This window comes from Triturus cristatus, chromosome 6 (assembly GCF_964204655.1).
Source record: "Triturus cristatus chromosome 6, aTriCri1.1, whole genome shotgun sequence".
Classification (NCBI taxonomy): domain Eukaryota; kingdom Metazoa; phylum Chordata; class Amphibia; order Caudata; family Salamandridae; genus Triturus; species Triturus cristatus.
This window is the reverse complement of record NC_140589.1, coordinates 1,604,028,593-1,604,053,382: the sequence shown is the minus strand read 5'-3', so window position 1 is coordinate 1,604,053,382 and position 24,790 is coordinate 1,604,028,593. Positions and strand designations below refer to the sequence as shown.

At 47.8% G+C, this 24,790-nt stretch overlaps 1 protein-coding gene across 1 annotated transcript in view; it reads left to right on the top strand.

Annotated features, from left to right (window-relative positions):
- Positions 1–24,115, top strand: part of MSH2 (mutS homolog 2) — a 576,743-nt gene extending 552,628 nt beyond the window's left edge. Inside the window, exon 16 of the mRNA XM_085612740.1 lies at positions 23,809–24,115. Within this exon, the coding sequence (XP_085468866.1) occupies positions 23,809–23,973 (165 nt within the window). The 3' untranslated portion in view covers positions 23,974–24,115. The remainder of the gene's footprint in view (positions 1–23,808) is intronic.
- Positions 24,116–24,790: the final 675 nt, after the last annotated feature.

The following is a 24,790-nucleotide window of genomic DNA, read 5'->3' as shown; positions in this document are numbered from 1 at the left end:
CGTCCGCATATAGCAGGTTTGACAGTAACTCGTTTCCCAGTTTTGTAGCGTGGGATGTACAGCTGTCCAACTCCCCTGGGAGATCGGCCAGGAAAAGGTTAAAAAGAAGTGGCGCAAGGACACACCCCTGCTTGAGGCCTTTCGAGATCGCAAATCGTTTGGAGATGTGTGTCCCCGCGCCTAATTTAATCCTGACCCAGGTGGCCAGTAGGGAAAATGTTCCCAAGGGCTACCTCCCCCACTTTGATATCACTTCCTGTGGGTTTGGGCCTAAGCAGTTCCATAGTGCACTGTTCTGCTATAATCCAACCTGGCATAACCTTTCATCACCTGGCAAGAGCTCTAGGCACAACCCTGGGATGTGTCTTGGGAAATGAGAAACATCCCTTGAAAACCAGTTCTAAAACCTGTTTTCTCTCAACTGGGATTGATGTCACTCTCTCTAATGGCAGGCACAGGCCTCGGTGTGAATTACATCTGTCTATTAGAGGGGATCCCCCTTTGAAACTTGTACAGTTGGTGGGCCCAACCCCAATGCCATCCTGTCAGAAGCAAGTCACACCTCCTCTCAGCAAGGCCCCTTTGTTCCCTTTCCTGGGACCTATTCACACGTCAATTAGGATTTTTAACTAGTTCACCAAGTTTTTAGAGATCAGAGCACATGCACTTGGGCCTGGTTTGCAGGGTCCCAGTGTACAAAGTCCAAAAACCAACAGCGTCAGTAAAAAATAAAATGGGGGTAGTCATACAAAAGAGGCATTTTATCATAGCAAGGTTTTCTAAATTATGCTGTAATTTATGCAGCATTATGCAGTGCATTCTCTGGCAATATTATTATTATTTTTTAAACTTTTTTTATTGACAGTTTTCAAAACAAATAAACATTCATTGGCATTGAACATGTCGAGATTCAGATCATTAGTGTGTGCATATTCATTCAGCATCCAACTCAACAATACATCGACATGGCGGTAACAAGGGGTCCCTTGCCGCTCTCTAGTTTTATTGTGAGCTTTAATAGTGGTTCGTATTCTACTGTTGATCGTCTGTAATCCCACAGTCACTCACGTCTGAATCTGAGTCTTCTTTTGGGGGGTCACATATATTCCCTCGGTAGGCATTCCATCCTCCCCATATCTGGGTCCATTTTTTGGGGCAACCCCTATGTATATATACAGTTTTTTCAACGATCATTGTGGTGTCCATGTCCCTACACCACTGGGGAAGGGCAGGGGGCTGTCTGGATCCTCACCTCTGAGCTATGTTTCGCTTTGCCAACATCATTCCCAATGTCACCCATGCCTGCGCCGTACGACTAAGATCTGTGGGTTCCTATACATTAAGGAGACATCTCCTCGGTTCCGGGGGAGTCGTAATTTTTGTCAACTGTGAGAGTGTGCGCATGATCGCCTTCCAGTACTAGACAATTATGGGGCATAACCAGAGGGTATGAAAGAAACTCCCTTCTTCACCACACCGTCTGAGACAAAGAGATTAATCTGTCCGATTAAGTTTATATAGGAGTGTGCGGGTATAATATGTGCGATGTAGAATTTTCGATTGAATCAGTTTAAGTTTTGATGATATCCCCACCGCTTTGGGGGATGAAAGTGCTGTCTGCCAGTCTGTTTCGTCAAAGTCTCCTAATTCTGTTTCCCATTTAGACTTAAGGGCTTTTAGAGGGTCTGGCTGGTTGTTTATTATTTTCCGATATGTTTGGGACGTGGCTTTTTTAGCCAGATGTTCCATGAGAAGTCTATCTTCCAGCGGTGAGGACCCCGGCGGAATCGCAGTACGGAGTGCGTGTCTGATTTGTAGGTAGCGAAACTGTTCGGTGTCTGCCAGGTCATATGCAGTCTGCAAGTGTGCGAACGTGACCATTCCACCTTTCTTCCAGAGATCTCCGACTCTCGAAATTCCTATCAGATCCCATTGTCGAAACCCCTTGGTATTACGCATCACACCCAGCCTTTTAGTGTCCCACAACGGCGTGGCCTGTGTTCTCTTTCCCTCCCATCCTAGCGCTCGCTGCGCCTCGAACCAGACCCGTAGGGTATGCGCTGTTGGGCCCGCGAGGCCGTGCCTTTTAGTTTGGTTGTATAGCGCCCCCATAACCCCTCCGGCACCCAGCAAATGGCGGTCCATACGATATGCCGGATCGTCTCCTGGCACATGTAACCACTGGTTTATGACCATGAGCTGTGATGCCCAACAGTATATTTTGATGTTAGGGAGGGCGATACCTCCATCATACGAGCCTTTTGTTAATTTATGGAGTGCTATCCGTGGTGTCTTATCCTCCCATAATAAACTGGTCACTTCTGCGTTTATTGTGACAAAGTATGCGGGGGAAACCGGGAAGGGTGTGTTCTGGAGCATGTATAAAAACCTGGTGCCATCATTTTAAAGAGGGCTGCTCTTCCCAGCAGTGTCAGTGGTAGGGAACGCCAATGCTTGACGTCGCGTCGAAACCGGACATGGGGTTGTGTAAGGTTTTCAGCGACAAATTGTGTTTTATCTGCTGTTACGTATATCCCTAAATATTTGAAACCGCCCTCTGCCATCCGGATTTCACACCCCCTTGGAAGCTGCGGTGTGGATCCCTGGAGCACATAAAGGTAGGATTTTTCCAAGTTTATGGTATATCCGGACACCCTCCTATATGATGTACAGATATCCAGGAGACAGCGTATTGAGCGTGCCGGCGAAGCAAAGTATAACAGGACATCGTCCGCATACAAGGAGATGCGGTCTTCCCATCCCATCATCCACTTCAAGCCACGGATGACCGGGTCCTGCCGTATCCAGGCCGCTAGTGGCTCCAGTACCAGCGCAAATAGAAGTGGCGAGAGGGGGCAGCCTTGTCGCGTCCCCCGTCCCAGCGGGAAGGTGCTCGAAATATGGCCATTTACCACCACCTGCGCCAATGGTCGTGTATACAAAAGCTGGATCCAGGCGCATATCTTGGGGCCAAATCCCAAGTGGCGAAGACCTGCAAAGAGGAAGGGCCACTCTACCAAGTCAAATGCCATCCTCGCATCTAGTGATAAAATGACAGCATCCTCCTCTATCGAGGAGCGGTGTGCCATGACTCCATGTAACCGTCGTATGTTGAGGGCGGTATTACGGTTTGGCATAAACCCGGATTGATCCGGGTTTATTACTGTGGCCAGGTACGGCTGTAGTCTTGTTGCCAAAACTTTTGCTAGGATCTTTGCTTCGGCATTGATCAAAGAGATTGGACGATATGATTTGCAGTCATGTGGTGGTTTATTGGGTTTAGGAATGGCCACTATGGTGGCCAATCTCTGATCTCGGGGTAAAATCCCCTTCTCTAAACTGTCAGTGTACATGTTTAGTAAGTGCGGAACAATGTGCTTCGCTGCTTTCTTATAGAATTCAACTGGAAATACGTTTTGGACCCAGCGCCTTCCCAGTACGAAGGGCAGCTATTGCAAATGTTATTTCTTCCGAGGTCAACTCTTTTTCGAGAGCCGTAACCGCGGATGGGGCTAGTGTGGGCATAGCAATATCTTTCAGGAATACCAGGTTTTCCGGTATGGTGGATGTGGCCTCCGGAGTATATATTTTTTTATAATGCGCCGACAAAGCCTCTGCAATCCGCTGGGGCTCTGTCGTGAAACTACCATCATCCAGCTGGATCTGCGCCACCCACCTAATAGCCCGCTCCTTTTGTTCCAGCCAGACCAACAACCTACCCGCTCTATCCCCTAGTTCGTATATCGTATGTTGTGTTTTAACTTGTCTGGTTTTTGCCGCCGCCCAGACGTAGGACTTATATTCTTGCTGCGCCATGAGCACTCGGTGTGTAGTGTTGTCGTCTACGTGAGCTGCATGGTCCGCCACCGCCCGGGACACCCCTCGTTCGAGATTGTCCACCTCTTTTTCCTGGTTCTTCTTTCAGTCACCATCGAGATGGCCTGTCCTCGAAGAACTGCTTTCTAGGCCACCCATAAAGTCGTCGGGGCTGCCACTGAATGCTTGTTTTCTTCAAAATATAGCGTGGTTGTCACAAGAAGAGCTTTATTAATTTTCGGTATTTTAAGGTACCCGGGATAGATCGGGAAGACCCTGCGCCTCTGCGGGGTGAAGGCTGCGTATGTGGCAATATTATTTTGATACATAAAAGGTGATCGGAGGAATGCTTGCAAATAGTTTAACCACTGGCAAACGCTTGGGGCATCATTCCATCCCACCGTTTTCCACCCACTGTGCAAATTAAGACAAAGGTTCGCCTTATGCAGATTAGTACTGACCCAGCTCTTCACGGGAACAGTTCATCCCGGACTGCCTAAACAAGGGTCCACAAGCAACCCAGACCAGTTTCAGCTTTATTTGGCCTTGTAAGAATGCTACTGTTGCTGCTGATCTAGAAGCTCATCATATGCCTTATTGTCTGAATAAATACTTTATATATTTTTAAATCGTCCTTATTTCTTGGATCCTGTGGCACAGCAAACGAGGGTTAATGCTACTCCAAGGAGTTTCCAGTGATTAGACTAATTTGCCAATATTCCTCTCATCACCGTTTGTGTGTTTGATTATTTTGATCCCATTTGACCATTTTTGTTGAAATTTGCATAATATGTTTGAAATTATGTGGGAAATGCATTATTATTTAATAAATGCAGCTGCCACTGAATCATATAAATCCACTGGCCCTTTGTCCATTTTTTTATTAGCAGTTCAGTCATAAAAGATGAGCAAAACTTTTGCTTTCCAATCCGTGCCCTTCGGCCTCATGGTTTATGATGTCACCGAACCACCGGATAGCAGAATTGGACCTTATGGACCTTGTATGTAACTTTTCTGAGATTTAATTACTATGTAGTGACTCCCAATGTGCCCACAGTCAGTTTTGCAACATGCAATATTTTGTGGTTTCCTTATAAATCAGGATGGCCTAATTATTATATTGTATATCTTTTGCCCCTTAAAATGCTTCTTATCCACATTTAGAAAATAGAGGCTGCAGTGGCTATTTGGTATCTGAGTCTTATAACTTGGAAAAAATGCCCTCAGTTTTTTTTAAAGCAGTTATTTACTTGCTGATGTGAAATTAAGTCTTAGCTTATGATATGCTGACCTCACATCTAACTTACTTGCTACTCTATTCCCTTTAGCAGTATTCTGTTTATTGTTTTAAGAGCAGATGTGAGAATTAATACAGGAATTCTTAAATGCAATGTTCATTAAAACTCAAAGCAAGCAACATATTTAGCCAATTTGGAGTAATTGAAAACAAAATTCAGGCCAAGGTACAACATGGGACTGAATCTTCTCCTCACTGAGGACTTCACTGAGGGAGTGCGGCGTGGAACTCGTGAACTTTAAAGTGCATAACAATTTTAGATTCTGCAGGTCTATAAAGTATTGTTTTGGGTTACCCAACCAGACTTAACCTCCTAAGGTGTACAGCAGAGCAATACGGACTAGAAGAGCTGGAGTTCCTTTAATGTACAGTCACATTGAAGGAGCCCTTAAGTTCCATATTTCTGTGTGAAAAAGATGTATTTTTTAGTCAACAATTGTGAACCGACTGGGCTATTGCAACTCACTGCATCTGGGCGCTCCTGACTATATTCAAAATGCAGCCGCAAAGCTTTGGACAGGGCTTATTATTCATCTTCTTCAACCACTTTATGTTGGCTCCAGTACACAAGAGAATAATTTGCAAATCTCTTTGCTTGGCTCACATAGTAATTCACAATAAGGGTCCTCTGTTCCTCCAACAGAGATATTATTACTACTAACCCACTCGTCTGTTACATGCTACCAGCTCAAGATTACTTTGTGTGCCCAAATTCAAAAGAGTTCATGTCGGCGAAAGAGCTTTTTCTTTTCATGCATGTCATCTCTGGGATTCATTGCCAACTTTCATCCAGCTATTGGATGACCATCTTGCTTTTTGAAAAGCTTTGAAAACCTGGCTTTTCTCTCAGTAATGTTATTTAGTTCTAGTGCACGTGAATCCATTCTTAGTATCAGGATACCTTCATAGATATTTGCAGTGCTCTGTAAATGAATAAATAATTTAGCTGTGACAGTACTACCACTATCCCATGCTCTGAAGCATCTTTTTGACAACAATTTCCTTGCTAAAATCAGGTGCCTTGAGGACTGGTGCAGTCCACTCTGCCTCCTTTAGTGAGTCAGAAACATTCGAATTCTCATCCGTTCTGATCACGTTCTAGGGCTGTTTCTTGGAAGTTAGCTCTGTCAACGGGGTCTTAGTGGTGCCAAACTGGTAACACCAAGTCAGACGGAGAAAAGCCATCACCTGAATCTGTGTTTTTGGGGGCTCCCAGGTTAATATAGTCTGCATATTGAGTTGGAGAGGCTGCATAGGTCCACAACCAGCTTGGTGGCTCTGGCAGTTCAGAGATCCCTACCATATCTAGAATTTACAGAAGGGTCTGATGAACTTTCCTGAGATGAGGCAAGTGGTTGCCTTAACCCCTTCGCTGCCAGGCCTTTTCCCCTCCTGTGCCACGCCCTTTTTTGGCTATTTGGGTTAGTGCGCACTTAGACCCCTGTAACTTTTTGACCGCATAAGGTATCCACGCCAGATTTGCGTCCTTTTCTTCCAACATCATGGGGATTCTAAAGGTACTGAGGGTTTGTGGATTCTCCCAGAGGAGTCACAGAAATTAGCCAAAATACAGCAACATTTTGGAAAAACGGGCTGCAAATGAAAGCATCTGGGTTTTTCCCTGCAAATGTTATCAAAAAAGGGTTTGTGGGGTTGGAATCACCATTTTCCCAGCTTTTCGGGGATACCAGACTTTTGTCAGAAACCCAACATTTTTTACACAGTTTTGGCATTTTTCTGGGACATAGCCTAATTTTGCTATTTTTTGTGCTTTTGACCTCCTTCCAGTTAATGGCAGAAATGGGTACAAAAGCAATAATGGATCCTGGAAAGCTATACATTTTAGAAAAGTAGATAAAATTCTGAATTCAGCAAGGGGTCATTAGTGTAGATCCATCAACGTTTCTTTATAGAAACTAACAGTTAAATATAGGAAAAATTGAAAATTAGTTAAAAAAAACAGCCTTTTATGTCAACGTTTTCACCTGTAACTTCTTCTAATTATGACAGCTCTTTGAAAGCAATATACCATTACATCCGCTGGACATTACTGGTTGTGGGGATATATAGGACTTGTAGGTTCACCAAGAACCCGACGAACCCAGAGCCAAAAACTGAGCAGCAACTTGCAATGGTTTTTTATTATGTACCGGGTATATAGTAATTATTCTGTAAAAATGTGTACATGGAAAAATCGGTATGAAAGACACCTATGTATTTCTGAAATGGGAACAAAATATAGAATTTAGAAACAGTAGATATTTGAACATTTCTGAAATTGGGGATACTCATACTAGCATGAGATTTATGAGTCATTTTTTAGAATGACTTCTTTTTTCACAATATCTTTCATTTGGAAGGCAGAAATGCATCGAAAGTCAATAGAGAATAACAGTTCCTTTACAAAACTGAATTACCCTAAGTCTCCCGATAAAAATGGTACCTCACTTGTGTGGGTAGGCATAGTGCCCACGACAGGAAACGGCGCAAAACGCAACGTGGTCACAACTCCATATCACAGTGAAAATTTACCCTTTTTTGGCAAAGTGCCTAGCTCTAGTTTTTTAACGCTAGCTCTGCGGGCACCTTGGGAAAACCCAGCGTTCCCCCGGGTCTCCCGATAAAAACGTGCATCACTCGTGTGGGAGGCCCAAGTACCCGCGACAGGCAAGGCCCCAAAACGTATTGAGGCGACATGAAAATTGCCTACCTCAAAACGACCTGGTTTTGCAAGGGGGGTCACCTGGGTTTTTGGCCCGGTGCTCGGCGGCCACCTAGGGGAACCTACCAAACCCACACATTTCTGAAAACTAGTCACCCGGGGGATTCCAGGGAGGTATGGCTTGCGTGGATCCCCCCACGTTTCCTTACCCAGAATGCCCTGCAAACCTCAAATTTAGCTGACAAAATCACCTTTTTCACACATTTTTGTGTGGGAAAGTTGTGGCATCACCGGGCTGACACAAATTTCCTACCACCCAGCATTCCCCCGGGTCTCCCGATAAAAACGGTGCATCACTCGTGTGGGAGGCCCAAGTACCCGCGACAGGCAAGGCCCCAAAACGTATTGAGGCGACATGAAAATTGCCTACCTCAAAACGACCTGGTTTTGCAAAGGGGGTCACCTGGGTTTTTGGCCCGGTGCTCGGCGGCCACCTAGGGGAACCTACCAAACCCACACATTTCTGAAAACTAGACATCCGGGGGATTCCAGGGAGGTATGGTTTGCGTGGATCCCCCAATGTTTCCTTACCCAGAATGCCCTGCAAACCTCAAATTTAGCTGAAAAAAATCACCTTTTTCACACATTTTTGTGTGGGAAAGTTGTGGCATCACCGGGCTGACACAAATTTCCTACCACCCAGCGTTTCCCCGGGTTTCCCGATAAAAACGGTGCATCACTCGTGTGGGAGGCCCAAGTACCCGCGACAGGCAAGGTCCCCAAAACGTATTGAGGCGACATGAAAATTGCCTACCTCAAAACGACCTGGTTTTGCAAGGGGGGGGTCACCTGGGTTTTTGGCCCGGTGCTCGGCGGGAACCTACCAAACCCACACATTTCTGAAAACTAGTCACCCGGGGGATTCCAGGGAGGTATGGCTTGCGTGGATCCCCCCACGTTTCCTTACCCAGAATGCCCTGCAAACCTCAAATTTAGCTGACAAAATCACCTTTTTCACACATTTTTGTGTGAGAAAGTTGAGGCATCACCGGGCTGACACAAATTTCCTACCACCCAGCGTTCCCCCGGGTCTCCCGATTAAAAACGGTGCATCACTCGTGTGGGAGGCCCAAGTACCCGCGACAGGCAAGGGCCCAAAACGTATTGAGGCGACATGAAAATTGCCTACCTCAAAACGACCTGGTTTTGCAAAGGGGGTCACCTGGGTTTTTGGCCCGGTGCTCGGCGGCCACCTAGGGGAACCTACCAAACCCACACATTTCTGAAAACTAGACATCCTGGGAATTCCAGGGAGGTATGGTTTGCGTGGATCCCCCAACGTTTCCTTACCCAGAATGCCCTGCAAACCTCAAATTTAGCTGAAAAAAATCACCTTTTTCACACATTTTTGTGTGGGAAAGTTGTGGCATCACCGGGCTGACACAAATTTCCTACCACCCAGCGTTTCCCCGGGTTTCCCGATAAAAACGGTGCATCACTCGTGTGGGAGGCCCAAGTACCCGCGACAGGCAAGGCCCCAAAACGTATTGAGGCGACATGAAAATTGCCTACCTCAAAACGACCTGGTTTTGCAAGGGGGGGGTCACCTGGGTTTTTGGCCCGGTGCTCGGCGGCCACCTAGGGGAACCTACCAAACCCACACATTTCTAAAAACTAGACACCGGGGGGATTCCAGGGAGGTATGGCTTGCGTGGATCCCCCAACGTTTCCTTACCCAGAATGCCCTGCAAACCTCAAATTTATCTGAAAAATTCACCTTTTTCACATATTTTTGTGTGGGAAAGTTGTGGCATCACCGGGCTGACACACATTTCCTACCACCCAGCGTTCCCCCGGGTCTCCCGATAAAAACGGTGCCTCACTCGTGTGGGAGGCCCAAGTACCCGCGACAGGCAAGGGCCCAAAACGTAGTGAGGCGCACTACGTTTAGGACCCTTCGCTGTTGAGGCGCACTACGTTTTGGACCCTTGCCTGTCGCGGGTACTTGGGCCTCCCACACGAGTGAGGCACCGTTTTTATCGGGAGACCCGGGGGAATGCTGGGTGGTAGGAAATTTGTGTCAGCCCGGTGATGCCACAACTTTCCCACACAAAAATGTGTGAAAAGGTGATTTGTTTCAGCTACATTTGAGGTTTGCAGGGCATCCTGGGTAAGGAAACGTTGGGGGATCCACGCAAGCCATACCTCTCTGGAATCCCCCTGGTGTCTAGTTTTCAGAAATGTGTGGGTTTGGTAGGTTCCCCTAGGTGGCCGCCGAGCACCCGGCCAAAAACCCAGGTGGACCCCCCTTGCAAAACCAGGTCGTTTTGATGTAGGCAAATGTTCATGTCGCCTCAATACGTTTTGGGCCCTTGCCTGTCGCGGGTACTTGGGCCTCCCACACGAGAGAGGCACCGTTTTAATCGGGAGACCCGGGGGAACGCTGGGTGGTAGGAAATTTGTGTCAGCCCGGTGATGCCTCAACTTTCCCACACAAAAATGTGTGAAAAGGTGATTTGTTTCAGCTACATTTGAGGTTTGCAGGGCATCCTGGGTAAGGAAACGTTGGGGGATCCACGCAAGCCATACCTCTCTGGAATCCCCCTGGTGTCTAGTTTTCAGAAATGTGTGGGTTTGGTAGGTTCCCCTAGGTGGCCGCCGAGCACCCGGCCAAAAACCCAGGTGGACCCCCCTTGCAAAACCAGGTCGTTTTGATGTAGGCAAATGTTCATGTCGCCTCAATACGTTTTGGGCCCTTGCCTGTCGCGGGTACTTGGGCCTCCCACACGAGAGAGGCACCGTTTTAATCGGGAGACCCGGGGGAACGCTGGGTGGTAGGAAATTTGTGTCAGCCCGGTGATGCCTCAACTTTCCCACACAAAAATGTGTGAAAAAGGTGATTTTTTTCAGCAAAATTTAAGGTTTGCAGGGCATTTTGGGTAAGGAAACGTTGGGGGATCCACGCAAGCCATACCTCCCTGGAATCCCCAGGGTGTCTAGTTTTCAGAAATGTATGGGTTTGGTAGGTTCCCCTAGCTGGCCGCCGAGCACCGGGCCAAAAACCCAGGTGACCCCCCTTGCAAAACCAGGTAGTTTTGAGGTAGGCAATTTTCATGTCGCCTCAACACGTTTTGGGGCCTTGCCTGTCGCGGGTACTTGGGCCTCCCACACGAGTGAGGCACCGTTTTTATCGGGAGACCCGGGGGAACGCTGGGTGATAGGAAATTTGTGTCAGCCCGGTGATGCCTCAACTTTCCCACACAAAAATGTGTGAAAAAGGTGATTTTTTTCAGCCAAATTTGAGGTTTGCAGGGCATTCTGGGTAAGGAACCGTTGGGGGATCCACGCAAGCCATACCTCCCTGGAATCCCCCGGGTGTCTAGTTTTCAGAAATGTGTGGGTTTGGTAGGTTCCCCTAGGTGGCCGCCGAGCACGGGGCCAAAAACCCAGGTGACCCCCCTTGCAAAACCAGGTCGTTTTGAGGTAGGCAATTTTCATGTCGCCTCAATACGTTTTGGGGCCTTGCCTGTCGCGGGTACTGGGGCCTCCCACACGAGTGAGGCACCGTTTTTATCGGGAGACCCGGGGAAACACTGGGTGGTAGGAAATTTGTGTCAGCCCGGTGATTCCTCAACTTTCCCACACAAAAATGTGTGAAAAAGGTGATTTTTTTCAGCTAAATTTGAGGTTTGCAGGGCATTCTGGGTAAGGAAACGTTGGGGGATCCACGCAAGCCATACCTCCCTGGATTCCCCCGGGTGTCTAGTTTTCAGAAATGTGTGGGTTTGGTAGGTTCCCCTAGGTGGCCGCCGAGCACGGGGCCAAAAACACAGGCGACCCCCCTTGCAAAACCAGGTCGTTTTGAGGTGGCAATTTTCATGTCGCCTCAATACGTTTTGGGGCCTTGCCTGTCGCGGGTACTTGGGCCTCCCACACGAGTGAGGCGCCGTTTTTATCGGGAGACCCGGGGGAACACTGGGTGGTAGGAAATTTGTGTCTGCCCGGTGATGCCACAACTTTCCCACACAAAAATGTGTGAAAAAGGTGATTTTTTCAGCTAAATTTGAGGTTTGCAGGGCATTCTGGGTAAGGAAACGTTGAGGGATCCACGCAAACCATACCTCCCTGGAATCCCCAGGAAGTCTAGTTTTCAGAAATGTGTGGGTTTGGTAGGTTCCCCTAGGTGGCCGCCGAGCACCGGGCCAAAAACCCAGGTGACCCCCCCCCTTGCAAAACCAGGTCGTTTTGAGGTAGGCAATTTTCATGTCGCCTCAATACGTTTTGGGGCCTTGCCTGTCGCGGGTACTTGGGCCTCCCACACGAGTGAGGCACCGTTTTTATCAGGAGACCCGGGGGAACGCTGGGTGGTAGGACATTTGTGTCAGCCCGGTGATGCCTCAACTTTCCCACACAAAAATGTGTGAAAAAGGTGATGTTTTCAGCTAAATTTGAGGTTTGCAGGGCATTCTGGGTAAGGAAACGTTGGGGGATCCACGCAAGCCATACCTCCCTGGAATCCCCCGGGTGTCTAGTTTTCAGAAATGTGTGGGTTTGGTAGGTTCCCCTAGGTGGCCGCTGAGCACCGGGCCAAAAACCCAGGTGACCCCCCTTGCAAAACCAGGTCGTTTTGAGGTAGGCAATTTTCATGTCTCCTCAATACATTTTGGGGCCTTGCCTGTCGCGGGTACTTGGGCCTCCCACACGAGTGATGCACCGTTTTTATCGGGAGACTCGGGGGAACGCTGGGTGGTAGGAAATTTGTGTCATCCCTGTGATGCCACAACTTTCCCACACAAAAATGTGTGAAAAAGGTTATTTTTTTAGCCAAATTTGAGGTTTGCAGGGCATTCTGGGTAAGGAAACGTTGGGGGATCCACGCAAACCATACCTCCCTGGAATCCCCCGGGTGTCTAGTTTTCAGAAATGTGTGGGTTTGGTAGGGTTCCCTAGGTGGCAGCCAAGCCCGGGGCCAAAAAGTCATAGGACACCCTTTGCAAAACCAGGTTGTTTTGTGATAGGTAATTTTGATGTCTCCTCAATAGGTTTTGGGCCCTTGCCTGACGCGGGCACTATGCCTACCCACGCAAGTGAGGTACCATTTTTCTCTGAAGACTTTCGGGAACGCAGCGTGGGTGGAATTTTGTGGACCCACGCAGATTCCAGAACTTTCCGACAAAGAAATGTGAGGAAAAAGTGTTATTTTGAACACATTTTTAGGTTTGCAATGGATTCTGGGTAACAGAACCTGGTGAGAGCCAGTGAAGTCTCCCCATCCAGGATTCCCCTCGGTGTCTAGTTTTAAAGAATGTACAGTTTTGCTAGGTTTGCCTACGTGCCAACTGCGCTAGGGCCCAAAATCCACAGGTATGCACATTGCTAAAAAAAAAAAAACGGTGCCCAGTGGGATTTCTGCCGCCCTGGGGGGTTATCGGGGCAGAAAGACTGTGGCTATTTTTTGTGGGGGTGGGGGCATTGGTATGACCATTTTGGGTAGCCCCCACGCATAAAAAAAGCCTGCATACTCGCTGGCGTCTACTGGGCTTTCTGCCCCCCAAGGGGGCAGATCAGGGGCCACTGCCACCATCTGCCCTCCCGGGGGGGCAGAAAGACTGGAATTTCTCTGGGGGTGGGGTGGGGTATTGTCATGCCCATTTTGGGGAGCCCCTACCTCTACACTAATAAAACAAAAAAATCCATGGTTTTAGTCGGCATTCTGCGCCCCCAGGGGGGGCCAGATTGGGGGCTACAGCTCCCATCTGCCTCCTGGGGGGCAGAAAGACTGACATTTTTGTGGGGGGGAGAGCTTCGGGCAGCCCACTCTCTAAAAACAATTGCGCCCAAAAAATCCCTGGTGTTTAGTGGGCTTTCTGCCCCCCCCCCGAAGGGGCAGATTAGGGGCCAATGCCCCATCTGCCCCCCGGGGGGGCAGAAAGACTGTAATAATTGTGGGGTGGGGTGGGGGTATGGGCCTGGCCGTTTTGGGCCGCCCCCACCCCTATTTCTTTTTTTTTTTTTAACAATTCCCTGGTGTCTAGTGGGCTTTTCGCCCCCCCGGGGGGCAGATTGGGGGCCGATGCCCCATCTGCCCCCAGGGGGGGCAGAAAGGCTGTAATGGTGGCGGGTGGGTGGGGGCATTGGCGTGCCCGTTGCGGGCAGCCCCCACCCTAAAAATACAAATAAAAACGAATCCCTGGTGTTTAGTGGGCTTTCTGCCTCCCCGAAGGGGCAGATTAGGGGCCAATGGGGGCAGAAAGACTGTAGTAATTGGGGGGGGGGGGGCATGGGCCTGCCTGTTTTGGGCAGCCCCCACCCCTATTTTTTCTTATTTTTTTTTTACAATTCCCTGGTGTCTAGTGGGCTTTTTGCCCCCCCGGGGGGGGCAGATTGGGGGCCGATGCCCCATCTGCCCCCCGGGGGGGGGCAGAAAGACTGTAGTAATGGGGAGGGGCATGGGCCTGCCCGTTTTGGGCAGCCCCCACCCCTATTTATTTATTTATGTAACTTCCCTGGTGTCTAGTGGGCTTTTTACCCCCCGCTAATGCCCCCAGCAAAAAGACTAAAATGGCCAAAATTACATAGGGGGGGAGCAAAGGCCCTTGCCCAAGGGGCCGCTCCCCCCTCCCTGGTGTCTAGTGGGTGGATCCCTGCTTGGGGATCGCCCTCCTGTGGCGATCCCCAAGCAGGGATCCACTGGGGAGGGGTACCATTGGAAAGGGGAGATTCTCCCCTTTCCAACGATACCTCTCCCGTCTTTGTACGTGCTCAGGGGGCTGAGATAGCCCCCTGAGCACGTACAAAGTGAATCCTGAAATGAGCCTCTTGGCTCATTTCAGTTTCACTTTCACTGTAATGACGTCGGCGCGACGTGCGCGCCAATAGTCATTGCAGTGAAAGGGGGTGGGGGGGGGGGCCTCGGGTGCTGGGGAAGCTCTTCCCCAGCTCCCGAGGCTATTTTGCACAAAAGGGAATCCCTCTGGTGCCCGCACCAGAGGGATTCCCTAGGGTATGCCTCATGACGAGCTGGACTCGTCATGGGCACAGCGCGACTGTGCTCCATGACGAGTCCAGCTCGTCATGGGCATACAAGGGGTTAAACTAAAAGTGACCCTCAGGGGTGGAATATACAAACCTCCTCTTAGCCACCCTCAGTCAGGGCAATCTCACAGTACCTAGATGTCAAAGATACTGAAGTATTTGTCACACCCTTATCTGTCTATGAGGTCATCAAGGATGGGATTGAGTGTTGGGTTTTGACACAGCATTCAGCCCCCTATAATCCACACAGAATCTGAGTTCTGGTGTCTCCCTGCCGTCGAGGGATGGCTTCCTGAATCAATACCATGGACTGCGGGAAGTTGTTAGTGACCCTCCTGAGACAGCATCTTGACCACTTCCTCTGTGATGCTTGCCCTAACTTTATATGACAACCTGTAGATTTTTTTTTTACTGTAAGTGGTCATCTGTGTTAATGCAACGGATACACTACTGGGTGAAGTGTCATGGAGAAAAGACTGGCAAACTGGCCCAATTGGCTGTTGACAGTCCTTTTGCAGATGTTTTGTCAGCATAGTGAAGAGTACAGCTCCCTCCCCTAAACATCTCTCATTGTGGAACAGAAGTTCAGGAAGGGGCTCGCTTTCTTTCTCCTCCCCTTTATCTGTCACCATCAACATGGCCATGTCAGCAATGCCAAAGTGAGGTTTCGGGCGTTTTACATGAATCACTCAATGGGGGTGTCATGGGGTTGTTCACTTTCACCAGGTAGGTAACTTCATCTACCTTCAGTACAGTGTAGGGCCCAGCCACTTTTCTTGGAGGGCCCTAGGAGCCACAGGATCTACCACCCACACCTTTTGGCCTAGTAGTACTCCACTAATGTCTCTTCTAATCACATTATTGTTTGATCAGCTCTTGACTAGCTTTTTTTTTTTTATATCCGACCATCCTTGATCTGAGGCCCCGTCCATAGTCCTCCATATGCTGTTAGGTTCATTGAAAGGTTTCTCCCATCCCTCTCTAACAAGACTTAATGGGCCTCTGAGTGTCCATACAGAAACCCAAAGGGGCTGAATTTCACTTCTTCCTCAGTGCCTCCCTGTAGGTGAAGAAAAGGCACAGTAACAAGATACTCACTTTGTGAGTTTCTCATTCAAACTCGTGCCTTCGAGGCCATTGGTATGGTGACCCCCACCGATGCCTCCTATGTATGAATACCTCAATCAACCTTTCCCTCATCAAGGACCACTGTAGTACCCTCCCTAACCGGGCCCACAATCAGGTTTTCAGCAGCCATTCTTCCAACATCCTCCCCTCCTTTTTCAGAACAGATGCAGGGGAAGAGGCAGAGGCAGAGGAAGAAGAAGAGGGAACAAGCAGGTACAATGGCTGGACATGGAGAACCAGCCAAGAACCACAAGGAGCACGACGCACCAAAAAAACTAATTATCAAGTTGTCCAAGAGGGAGCTGAACACCGTCGAGACCACTGCGCTGGAGATGGGCCTAGGCTTCGTGCCCGCACCAAAAGGACAACTTCAGAATGAATGAGGAACTACATCAACTATTCCGAAAAATAAGACTCCGGTCCTTTTTCAAAGATACTACCACACCTGAGCGGGATAACACGGGACTAAGACCACCCTCTAGATTTACCCCTACTGCAGGGATGGCCCCCAGTGAGGTCCTTACGTTTCAGAAAGCGGTACTGAAGGAGGCCAATCTATTAAAAGCGACACCGACCTATAACAACATGTCAAACAAACTTCGGGGTGCAATCAATTCGCTAAAAGAGGGTTCACCAATCATCATCAAGCCTGCTGACAAAGGGGGCGCTACGTTCATCCTTGACCTCGAGGACTACGAGAACGAGTGTTCGCGGCAATTGGGCAACACTCAATATTACGAGAAACTTGAAACTGACCCCATGGAACATTTACTAGGAAGGATCAGGATCATGGTGAATGAGGCAACAACTGAAGAATGGATTACACCCTTAGAAGCTGCATTCCTAGTGAACCAAAATCCTAGGATGCCGTATTTTCACATTCATCCCAAGATCCACAAGGGGATCCTCCCCCCTCCAGGTCGCCCCATAGTATTGTGTATAGGCTCCCTCCTAGAACCACTAAGTCAATTCAGTGACCATTTCCTACGCCCGTTGATTCAAGCAACTCCTGCATATTTGAAGGACACCTGCGATGTCCTTTACTTGATTCAAGAGATTAATGATGACAACAAAGAGGAGATCAACCTACTCCTCACACTTGATGTAGAGGCATTGTACACGAACATTCCCCAGGAGGCCACCATCGAGGTAGTGGGAAACTTGTGACGGACTTGCCCACTAACACACCAGCCGACTTTATCATTGATGTAATCACGATGGCATTGACAAACAACTTTTTCATATACAAGACCACTGCGTGCCACCAAATACAAGGCACCAGCATGTGGAGTACCTTTGCACCGAGCCTGGCGGAACTATACATGTCCCATTTCGAAGCCATCAACATCTTTACAGACAGCAGTCCCTTCCAAAAAAATCTCATCACCTGGAAGAGGTACATTGACGATGTCCTCATCCTCTGGAGAGGCGCGGAGGCCAGGACATTCCATGAGTGGATTAACAACCAGGATCCCCCTCTGCGCTTTACAAAGACATCCAGTGAAAAGGCGATTCCCTTCCTGGACTTACTCATGAGCCTCGAAAATGGGTACCTACATACCACGACTTACAGAAAGACGACCGACTGCAACAGTCTCCTTAGCTTTAGGAGGAGCTATCTTCCCAAAGCTCTAAGGGAGAACTTACCGTACGACCAATTCTTGAGGATTCAACGGAATTTTAGCAGGACACAAGAGTTCGAGTCTCAAGCCAACGAGCTGGCTAACCATCTACAGGAAAGGCACTACCCCAGGGAGGTGATCTCAAAGGCAAAGAAACGTGCCAGAAATAATACCCGGCAAGGACTCTTGGAGATCAGGGAACCAAGGACCAGTGATGTGATCACATGTGTTACCACATTTACCCCGCTATCCAACAAAATAAAAAAGATTATCAACCGCAACTGGAGGATCCTTAACACTGACTCCTTAGCTCTGGATCGCCCTAGTTTTGCGTTCAAACGGACTATGAACCTCCGTGACCAACTGGTGAACACACGCCCGCGAGCAAAAAAGAAATCCCAGGAGACTACACTATGGAACCTTCCTGCAGTTACAGGACATGACCCATGTGGTACCTGGGGTGCCTGCTCATCAACAAAACACACTAAATCATTACAGCTGGATGACTTTGTGTGGGAACAGCGAAAACATACCAATTGTAATACACCAACTGTGTGTACTTGATAACCTGTCCGTGCCCACTCAGATATGTGGGGATGACAACCCGAGCTGTGAAAGTGAGGATCAGCGAACATAAGAGTACCATTAGACGTGGACGGACGGCTGCCAAGATGACTAACCACTTCATCGACAAGGGACATCCTTGCAAGGCCATGCAATGGACTATCCTAGGGGCAAACCCAGGATGGAGTAGCTCGTCACTTCTGCGCCGAGAAAAACAGTGGGTGCACCTCCTCCGGACTCATGAAAATGGCCTTAATGAAGAAATACCATGGACTGAACTTTAGTTCCTTGCATACAGTATTGCCATACTCTTTTGAGGTCATAGCCATTCTTTTGACACTACCGCATCCTTGAGGGACTTGATAAAAGTAAAACCATTAACATATTTGAGCTCATAATCATTTTTGACCCACCATTTTTCAAACTCCTTGCGTCTACTATCACGCCGTGAGGTCGCTCACTATGTATTTCTTATGAGATTCTGTGACATGTCACCACTATTTTAATATTTGGGACCATATCATAATTTTCTCCCATTAGATACACGAACATATCTGGGCACATAACCAGTTTAAAATTACTTTTCTTTTTCCTTGTTTTTAAACACCAGAGGTCCATGCACACACTGCTAACCATTTTTTGCACTTCAACAGCCCGCAAGCGAGCACTCATTTTATGATGACGATGCACTAGAGAATAGAGGAAGGTTAACTAGAGGAACCTCTGTTCCTCCCCGTACACATGCACAGTCCACCCCATGCTTTTCAGAAACACACTTGCGCTCCACTGAGACAACTTGATTACTGACGCAGACGCAGCTTGGTGACACTAGGCCAAGGCAAACCGGAAAGAGGAGCCTCCCTCTTTCAATCAGCAGCACTGCCTGCTCGCCCTCACTTCCAGGCAGGCGTCAGGACGGGGCAGGTTGATCAGAGCCGACACCTGAACTATTATGTGAGTACAAGGAACCCCAGTAATGGCAAAGGACAACGTTGTCAGAAGTAAGTGAATGCTACTAGAACAGTATGTCACGCATTTTACTCACTTCTGTTTCCCTGCCATTTCTCATCACTCTCTCTCTACAGCCCGGTAAGGTGCGGGCAACCTACGCCAATAGCCTATGGAGTATTACTCCTCCCCTATTAGGTAAGGGTTACAGCAAAGAAACGGTGTATATATATATATTCATGTCCTGTAGCATGTTAACGCACTCTTTCTTTCTCTACCTTTGATACTGGACCTGAACATGTTGGGCTAACATGAGCCCTCATCATACATTTCTCCCATGCTACGTTTTGGTGTTCGCTTTAAGCTTAGCAGGCTACTGTGTCTCTTGGCCAGTACTTCTGCGGGACCCCAGTCAGGGGCTCCTCACGGTTCACAGGCAACACTGCCTTTGCTGACGCTTCTTGGATGCCAGGCAGGGAGTCAAACTGGCCGCCGCTCACGTGGGCGGGGTGCCTTTGGCGCCCAGTCTTCCGCATCCGGCTGTGTCGAAACACAGGGTACCTGAAATGGAGGATACTGTGCCTACCTGGTCTGTCTCCCTCTGTTTTCACAAACGCATGTTGCGTTCCATCGACATATGTTCATGGAGGTATACCTGTGAACCTCCCCGACTTACCTGTAGCACGTCTCGCTCTTGTTTTTTACTCTTCTTCCTCCTAGGTCACGATCAGGAATGGACTCAACTTTTTACCTACACTAAAGATTCTTAGTTTATAGGCCCCACTGATCGCCCAGAGGGTTAACCCTACCCCTCATTTAATATTATCTTCCACGTGCACCACACAATTATCAGTTTATTCTGGTCCTGATGAAACGCCAGGGATGTCTACGACCATAGGGACGTGAAACATGTCAACCTTAATGTTACCCAGGCACATTAAGCCGACAGGGGTAACTCTAAACCTGCGGGTTTTTTACTCTGCCAAGGGTACCATTCTATTAAAGCATATCTTCTGGTAACCTTTAGACAGTTTTAACGCTTTGCATGCACCTTGTCACCCTCCACATAGGACTCACTCCACACACCCACATGCACCAAACGTCAATGCTCAAAAGATCTCCTACAAAGTGACCCTTTGGGGGACCGGTAGGGCATTGCAGCGCCGGCCCGACGAGGAGCAACTGCCCGATGATGAAGCATGACATCCTTCGGGGTGTGTGAGGGCTACAAGAGACAAGACTTGTTCTTCCCCACTGAGTCCCAGACCTAGGATACTTCCCCTTTCTCTTTTCTTCCCCTTTTCCTTTGTCCCTGTAGTGAGTTAGTGACTGTTTGCACTACTCACTCTGGAGCATTGCCCCCCTTTTTGTGCACTTCACGGTTGTTTTGACCTCGGGCACTGGACCATTAACTAGCTTTGGGTCCCCCACCCCTCTCTTTTCTTGACATTGAAATTATAAGTCACCAAATCTGGTGAGGAGCCAGGCCCCCAGTGCACCGCGGGGGGTTGCTAAATTATTCTCAGAATTACTGTAAAGTTCCCACAATACTTTTCTAACACATTTTAATGAGTTTTCTAAAACTAAGTGTTCCCATGTACAGTTCTTGGCGTTTTTCCATATCATATTTATCATACAATAGCCCTCTTTTTCGAAGCTTCATTGGTTTGCATATGTTTTGTCTGTTATAGTGTTGAATCAACAAAAGTTGCATTTCGGATCTTTTTGGTCCTTCATCTGTAGAATATTATCCTGGGGAAGTTTTCGCTTTTTGATGTTGTACAGGATTATGTGTCCTTCTTGGGACAAGGTGTTGTGATTACATGCCACCACTGTCTCTCTGTCCTTGGGGATCCCTACTCTGCTAAAAAATGAATACCAAGCAGTGTCCTGGCCACCATGGGTGAAATCACTGTCCTCAGAGGTACTGCCTCAAGTTATCTAGTGGCATGATCCATTACTGCCAGAATATATCTGTTCTCTGATGCGGTCTTGGGGTATTGGGTCCCAACAATGCCAAACCCCATCCTCAGCACTGACAGTGGAATAAGGGGGCTATTCTTGTGTCTTGCTACGATTTAACAGGTTGTTCAGGAGCAACAGAACTCCTTCACTTTCTCAGACTTCTGGGTCCTGTAGAAGTGGTTAACCTCTCCCATGTTGTCACCTACCCCAGATGTCCAACTAAGAGGATATTATGGGTGGTTTCAGTAGGAAGGCCTTATAGCACTGGCAGTCAAGTATCCCAGGACAGTTTCCTCTTGTGCTGAGGCTCCAGGTCTTTCCCCTCTGTGGCAAACTACTTCTGGGCCATGGGAACAGCTGGGGCTAGCTTCTTTTGTTCTCTGCCCTTCCTCTTAACTCCCCTGGTTCTCCTTACTGAATGTCTGGGACCTTGTGATTAAACCCACCCATTCAAGCAGACCCAGCATTTCAGCATGCTTTCTCCTTTATACTTCTGCCCAAGCAGACGTTTCTAAATCATTGCCCATCAGACACTGGAATGGCAGAGCTCACTACTACCTCTTTTAAGCCAGACACTCTACCTCACCCCAAGGTGACCATCACTGCAAGATGGTACTTCACCTCTTTTTCAGTGTTGATTGACAGCCCTATGGAGAACAGCTAGAATGATGTGCTCAGGTGAAGCTGGCATTTTCATCACAGTGATCATGCTAACTTCTGTGTTCCTCAAAGCCTCTAAAATAATCCAGTTGATGGTTGGCTGTTGCCTTTACTTCACTGTGCTGGGAGGTGTGGTACTCATGGTCTCAACATCCACCCCTCCCCCAGAGACTAATGTGGCTTCTGTTCAACCTTTGGTTTCCCCTGGGTCAACGTTTGCCCCAATTCTTACACTTGCATTTCCTTGGGGATGCCCACTGATTGAGGGCTGATTGTATCAAGCAGAGTCTCCTATCTTGTAACCTGGCTGCTGACAGTGAACATAAACTTCAGCCTTGTATCCACCCTGTTCCTTCATAGTGGTGGAATGGGACTCTCCCTCTTCTCAGACTTTTGGCACACTTCAGATAACTAATTCTTTTTAACCTTGGTGCTCCTGGCCTTCATTGTTGAGGGCCTTTCCCCCTCCCTTTTTTAAATTAGGTTCACTTATGTGGGATTTGTTAAATACTCTGGTGAGTACCTACACATCAGCTGCCCTAGCAAGCTTTCTGGGATCAGTCAGCTTGGTGTCTACTTGCTGCTGGCACAGATCTAAAGGACAGTTACTCAAGGTGTGCTCCTTTATAATCGGATGATAAAGCCCTTCAAAATGTTCCACTTCACCTCCCTTTTCCCAGCCCTCCAGCGCTTATCGAAAGAGGTCTATCAACTCTTCCCAGGTCTAGAACCTAAGAGACCGGTTTGAATGTGTGCACCTTGTGGCTGATGTAATGCTCATCAGCAGTGGGAAAAATACTTGTTTACCAGTGCATCCTTCATGTGGGTGTATGATCTGCTACCTCACACACTAGGGTCAAGAGAGTGACCCTCCCCTGGGTAGGCTACAATCTCCCCAATAATGGTCTCCAATACGGTTTGTTTATTGCCCACATCCTCAATGTCCTGTTGTGAGAAGCAAACCATTTATCTGTCATTTCCCATCACAAGGGTAGGCACTACTTCTTTAGGCAGGATGGGGGGGGTTTGAGCGCATCACAGCCAGAGCCGGACTGGCCGTAGCGGGCACCAGGCAATCCCCTGGTGGGCCGTACGGATGGGGGACGGTTTTGGGCCCCTGGGGGCCGTTTTGTTACAGGGCCGTTTTTGCAGCATAGCTGCAAAATCGGCCCTGTAACAAAATCTGCCCTGGCAAATAGCTCGGAGGCACCCCCAACCACCCAGGGGGCCGGCCAAGCACTTTCCCAGGGCCGGTTTTGGTTCCCAGTCCGGCCCTGATCACAGCAACAGTGGAACGCCAGCTGCAGGCAGGCTAATGCCAACTAATTGGCAGGGGCTTCATGCAGAGAGAGTATTACTTTTTAAAAGTTACTTTTCCGGTATATTATCAAAATATCAATACGTCATCTTCCTCATTGGTTTGGATTTTTAATAAATATTTAATACTTTGATTGAACCATTTCTGAAGCTTATTCCAAACTAAAGATATGTTATTAGCACATTACTATACCTTAGCATTTTCGTCGTATAACCCCCTTCAGATCTAACAGTGAAAACAGCTTTTGGGAGCTAGTCACTGTAAGAACATGCGAACATCAAATTTAAAGATGAGGCACCCTACCTTGTAGGCTACAAGCCCTACTTAGGGGTATCTTACTTAATCTCCAAAAGAGAGGTTTTTCATGTTAAAAGGCTTATTTGCACAGGTTCAAATACAGGTTTAAACACTGCAGCTATCAGGCTACACATGTAGGTCTTAAGCCATATTTTCCTTGTCAGCCTAGAGAAGGGCACAATAGGTGCTGGAGTCTTTGGTGTTATTTTCTTACACCATATGCTAGGTCCTTACTGGGAAGTTAACTGTGTCATTTGACGATTGTCAATTTGCCATATTTTATGGTTAAGATCAGATACACTGGATCCTGCAGAGTTCAATCAACACTCCACAAAAAATGGTGCATTGCCATTCAAAACAGGTCTTTCTCTCAATCATTTTCTACATTATGTCTGTCACACATGTTATAGGGGATTGTTCTACTAATCAGTTCAGCATATGCACTTACTGTTTTTGTTTACGTAATGATTAATGTACATGTTTTCTTGTGTTCCAGGAAGGCGAAAAAATTATCCAGTCTTTCCTTTCCAAGATTAAAGCACTACCAATAGGAGAGATGTCGGAGGACGGTATTAAAAAGAAACTGAAGCAAATGAAAGCAGAAGTGATAGCCTCAAATAACTCTTTTGTGAATGAGGTGATATCCCGAATAAAGAGTTAGGCATGAACACTCAATTAGGACAATCTTCAGATATCAAACTGTTTTTGAATACAGCAATCATGGTGCCCTTTTTAGGTTAAAATTTGTACTGCTACTTTGATATGCAAGTTTATTTCACTGTTTAATAAAAGTTGTTTGTTTACTTTTTCGTTGGACTTCTTTATATATTGAATAGTGTCTGCACCAGTTAGTATGCAGCTCAGTATAGTAGTAGCTGGATTATGCATAGCAGAACTGAAAAACAGTTAGCATGGTCCTGTATTTGAGCCTGCCCAAATATGTGACCACTGGGCATCAACTTCTGCATAACTGTAATACTCAGCTGGTCACCAGTAGGCCTGGGCGGCAAATTCCGTTCCGCTCGCGGAATTTGCGGTATTTCGGTAATTTCGCGTTCCGCGGAGAACGCGAAATTGTCCAAAATTCTGCTTTCTGCGACTTCGCGAAATTTTTTCTTGTTCGCGTTTTCAAAATGCGTGTTCGCGAGATATTTCTCCCCGAGCACGCAAACAGCAACTGTGAACAGGAAAAAAGCATCGCGAACAAGCAATTCCGCGTGTTCGCGGAATTTCTGCATGTTCGCGGAGATTTTTTACCGTTTCGCGGAGATTTGCGTGACGCGATTCCGCAAATTCCGCCCACCCCTAGTCACCAGTGCTAAAATCCCTCTAGTATATCTCCCATTCTGTGCAGTCTTTACTGGCTTCCAGTAAACCAGCACTTTAAATGTAAATCACTGTGTTAAGTACATGAGACAAGGAGCTGGATTCTTTTCGGTTGAATTTAGAGGTAATGGGTGGGATGCTTGCCACAAGTT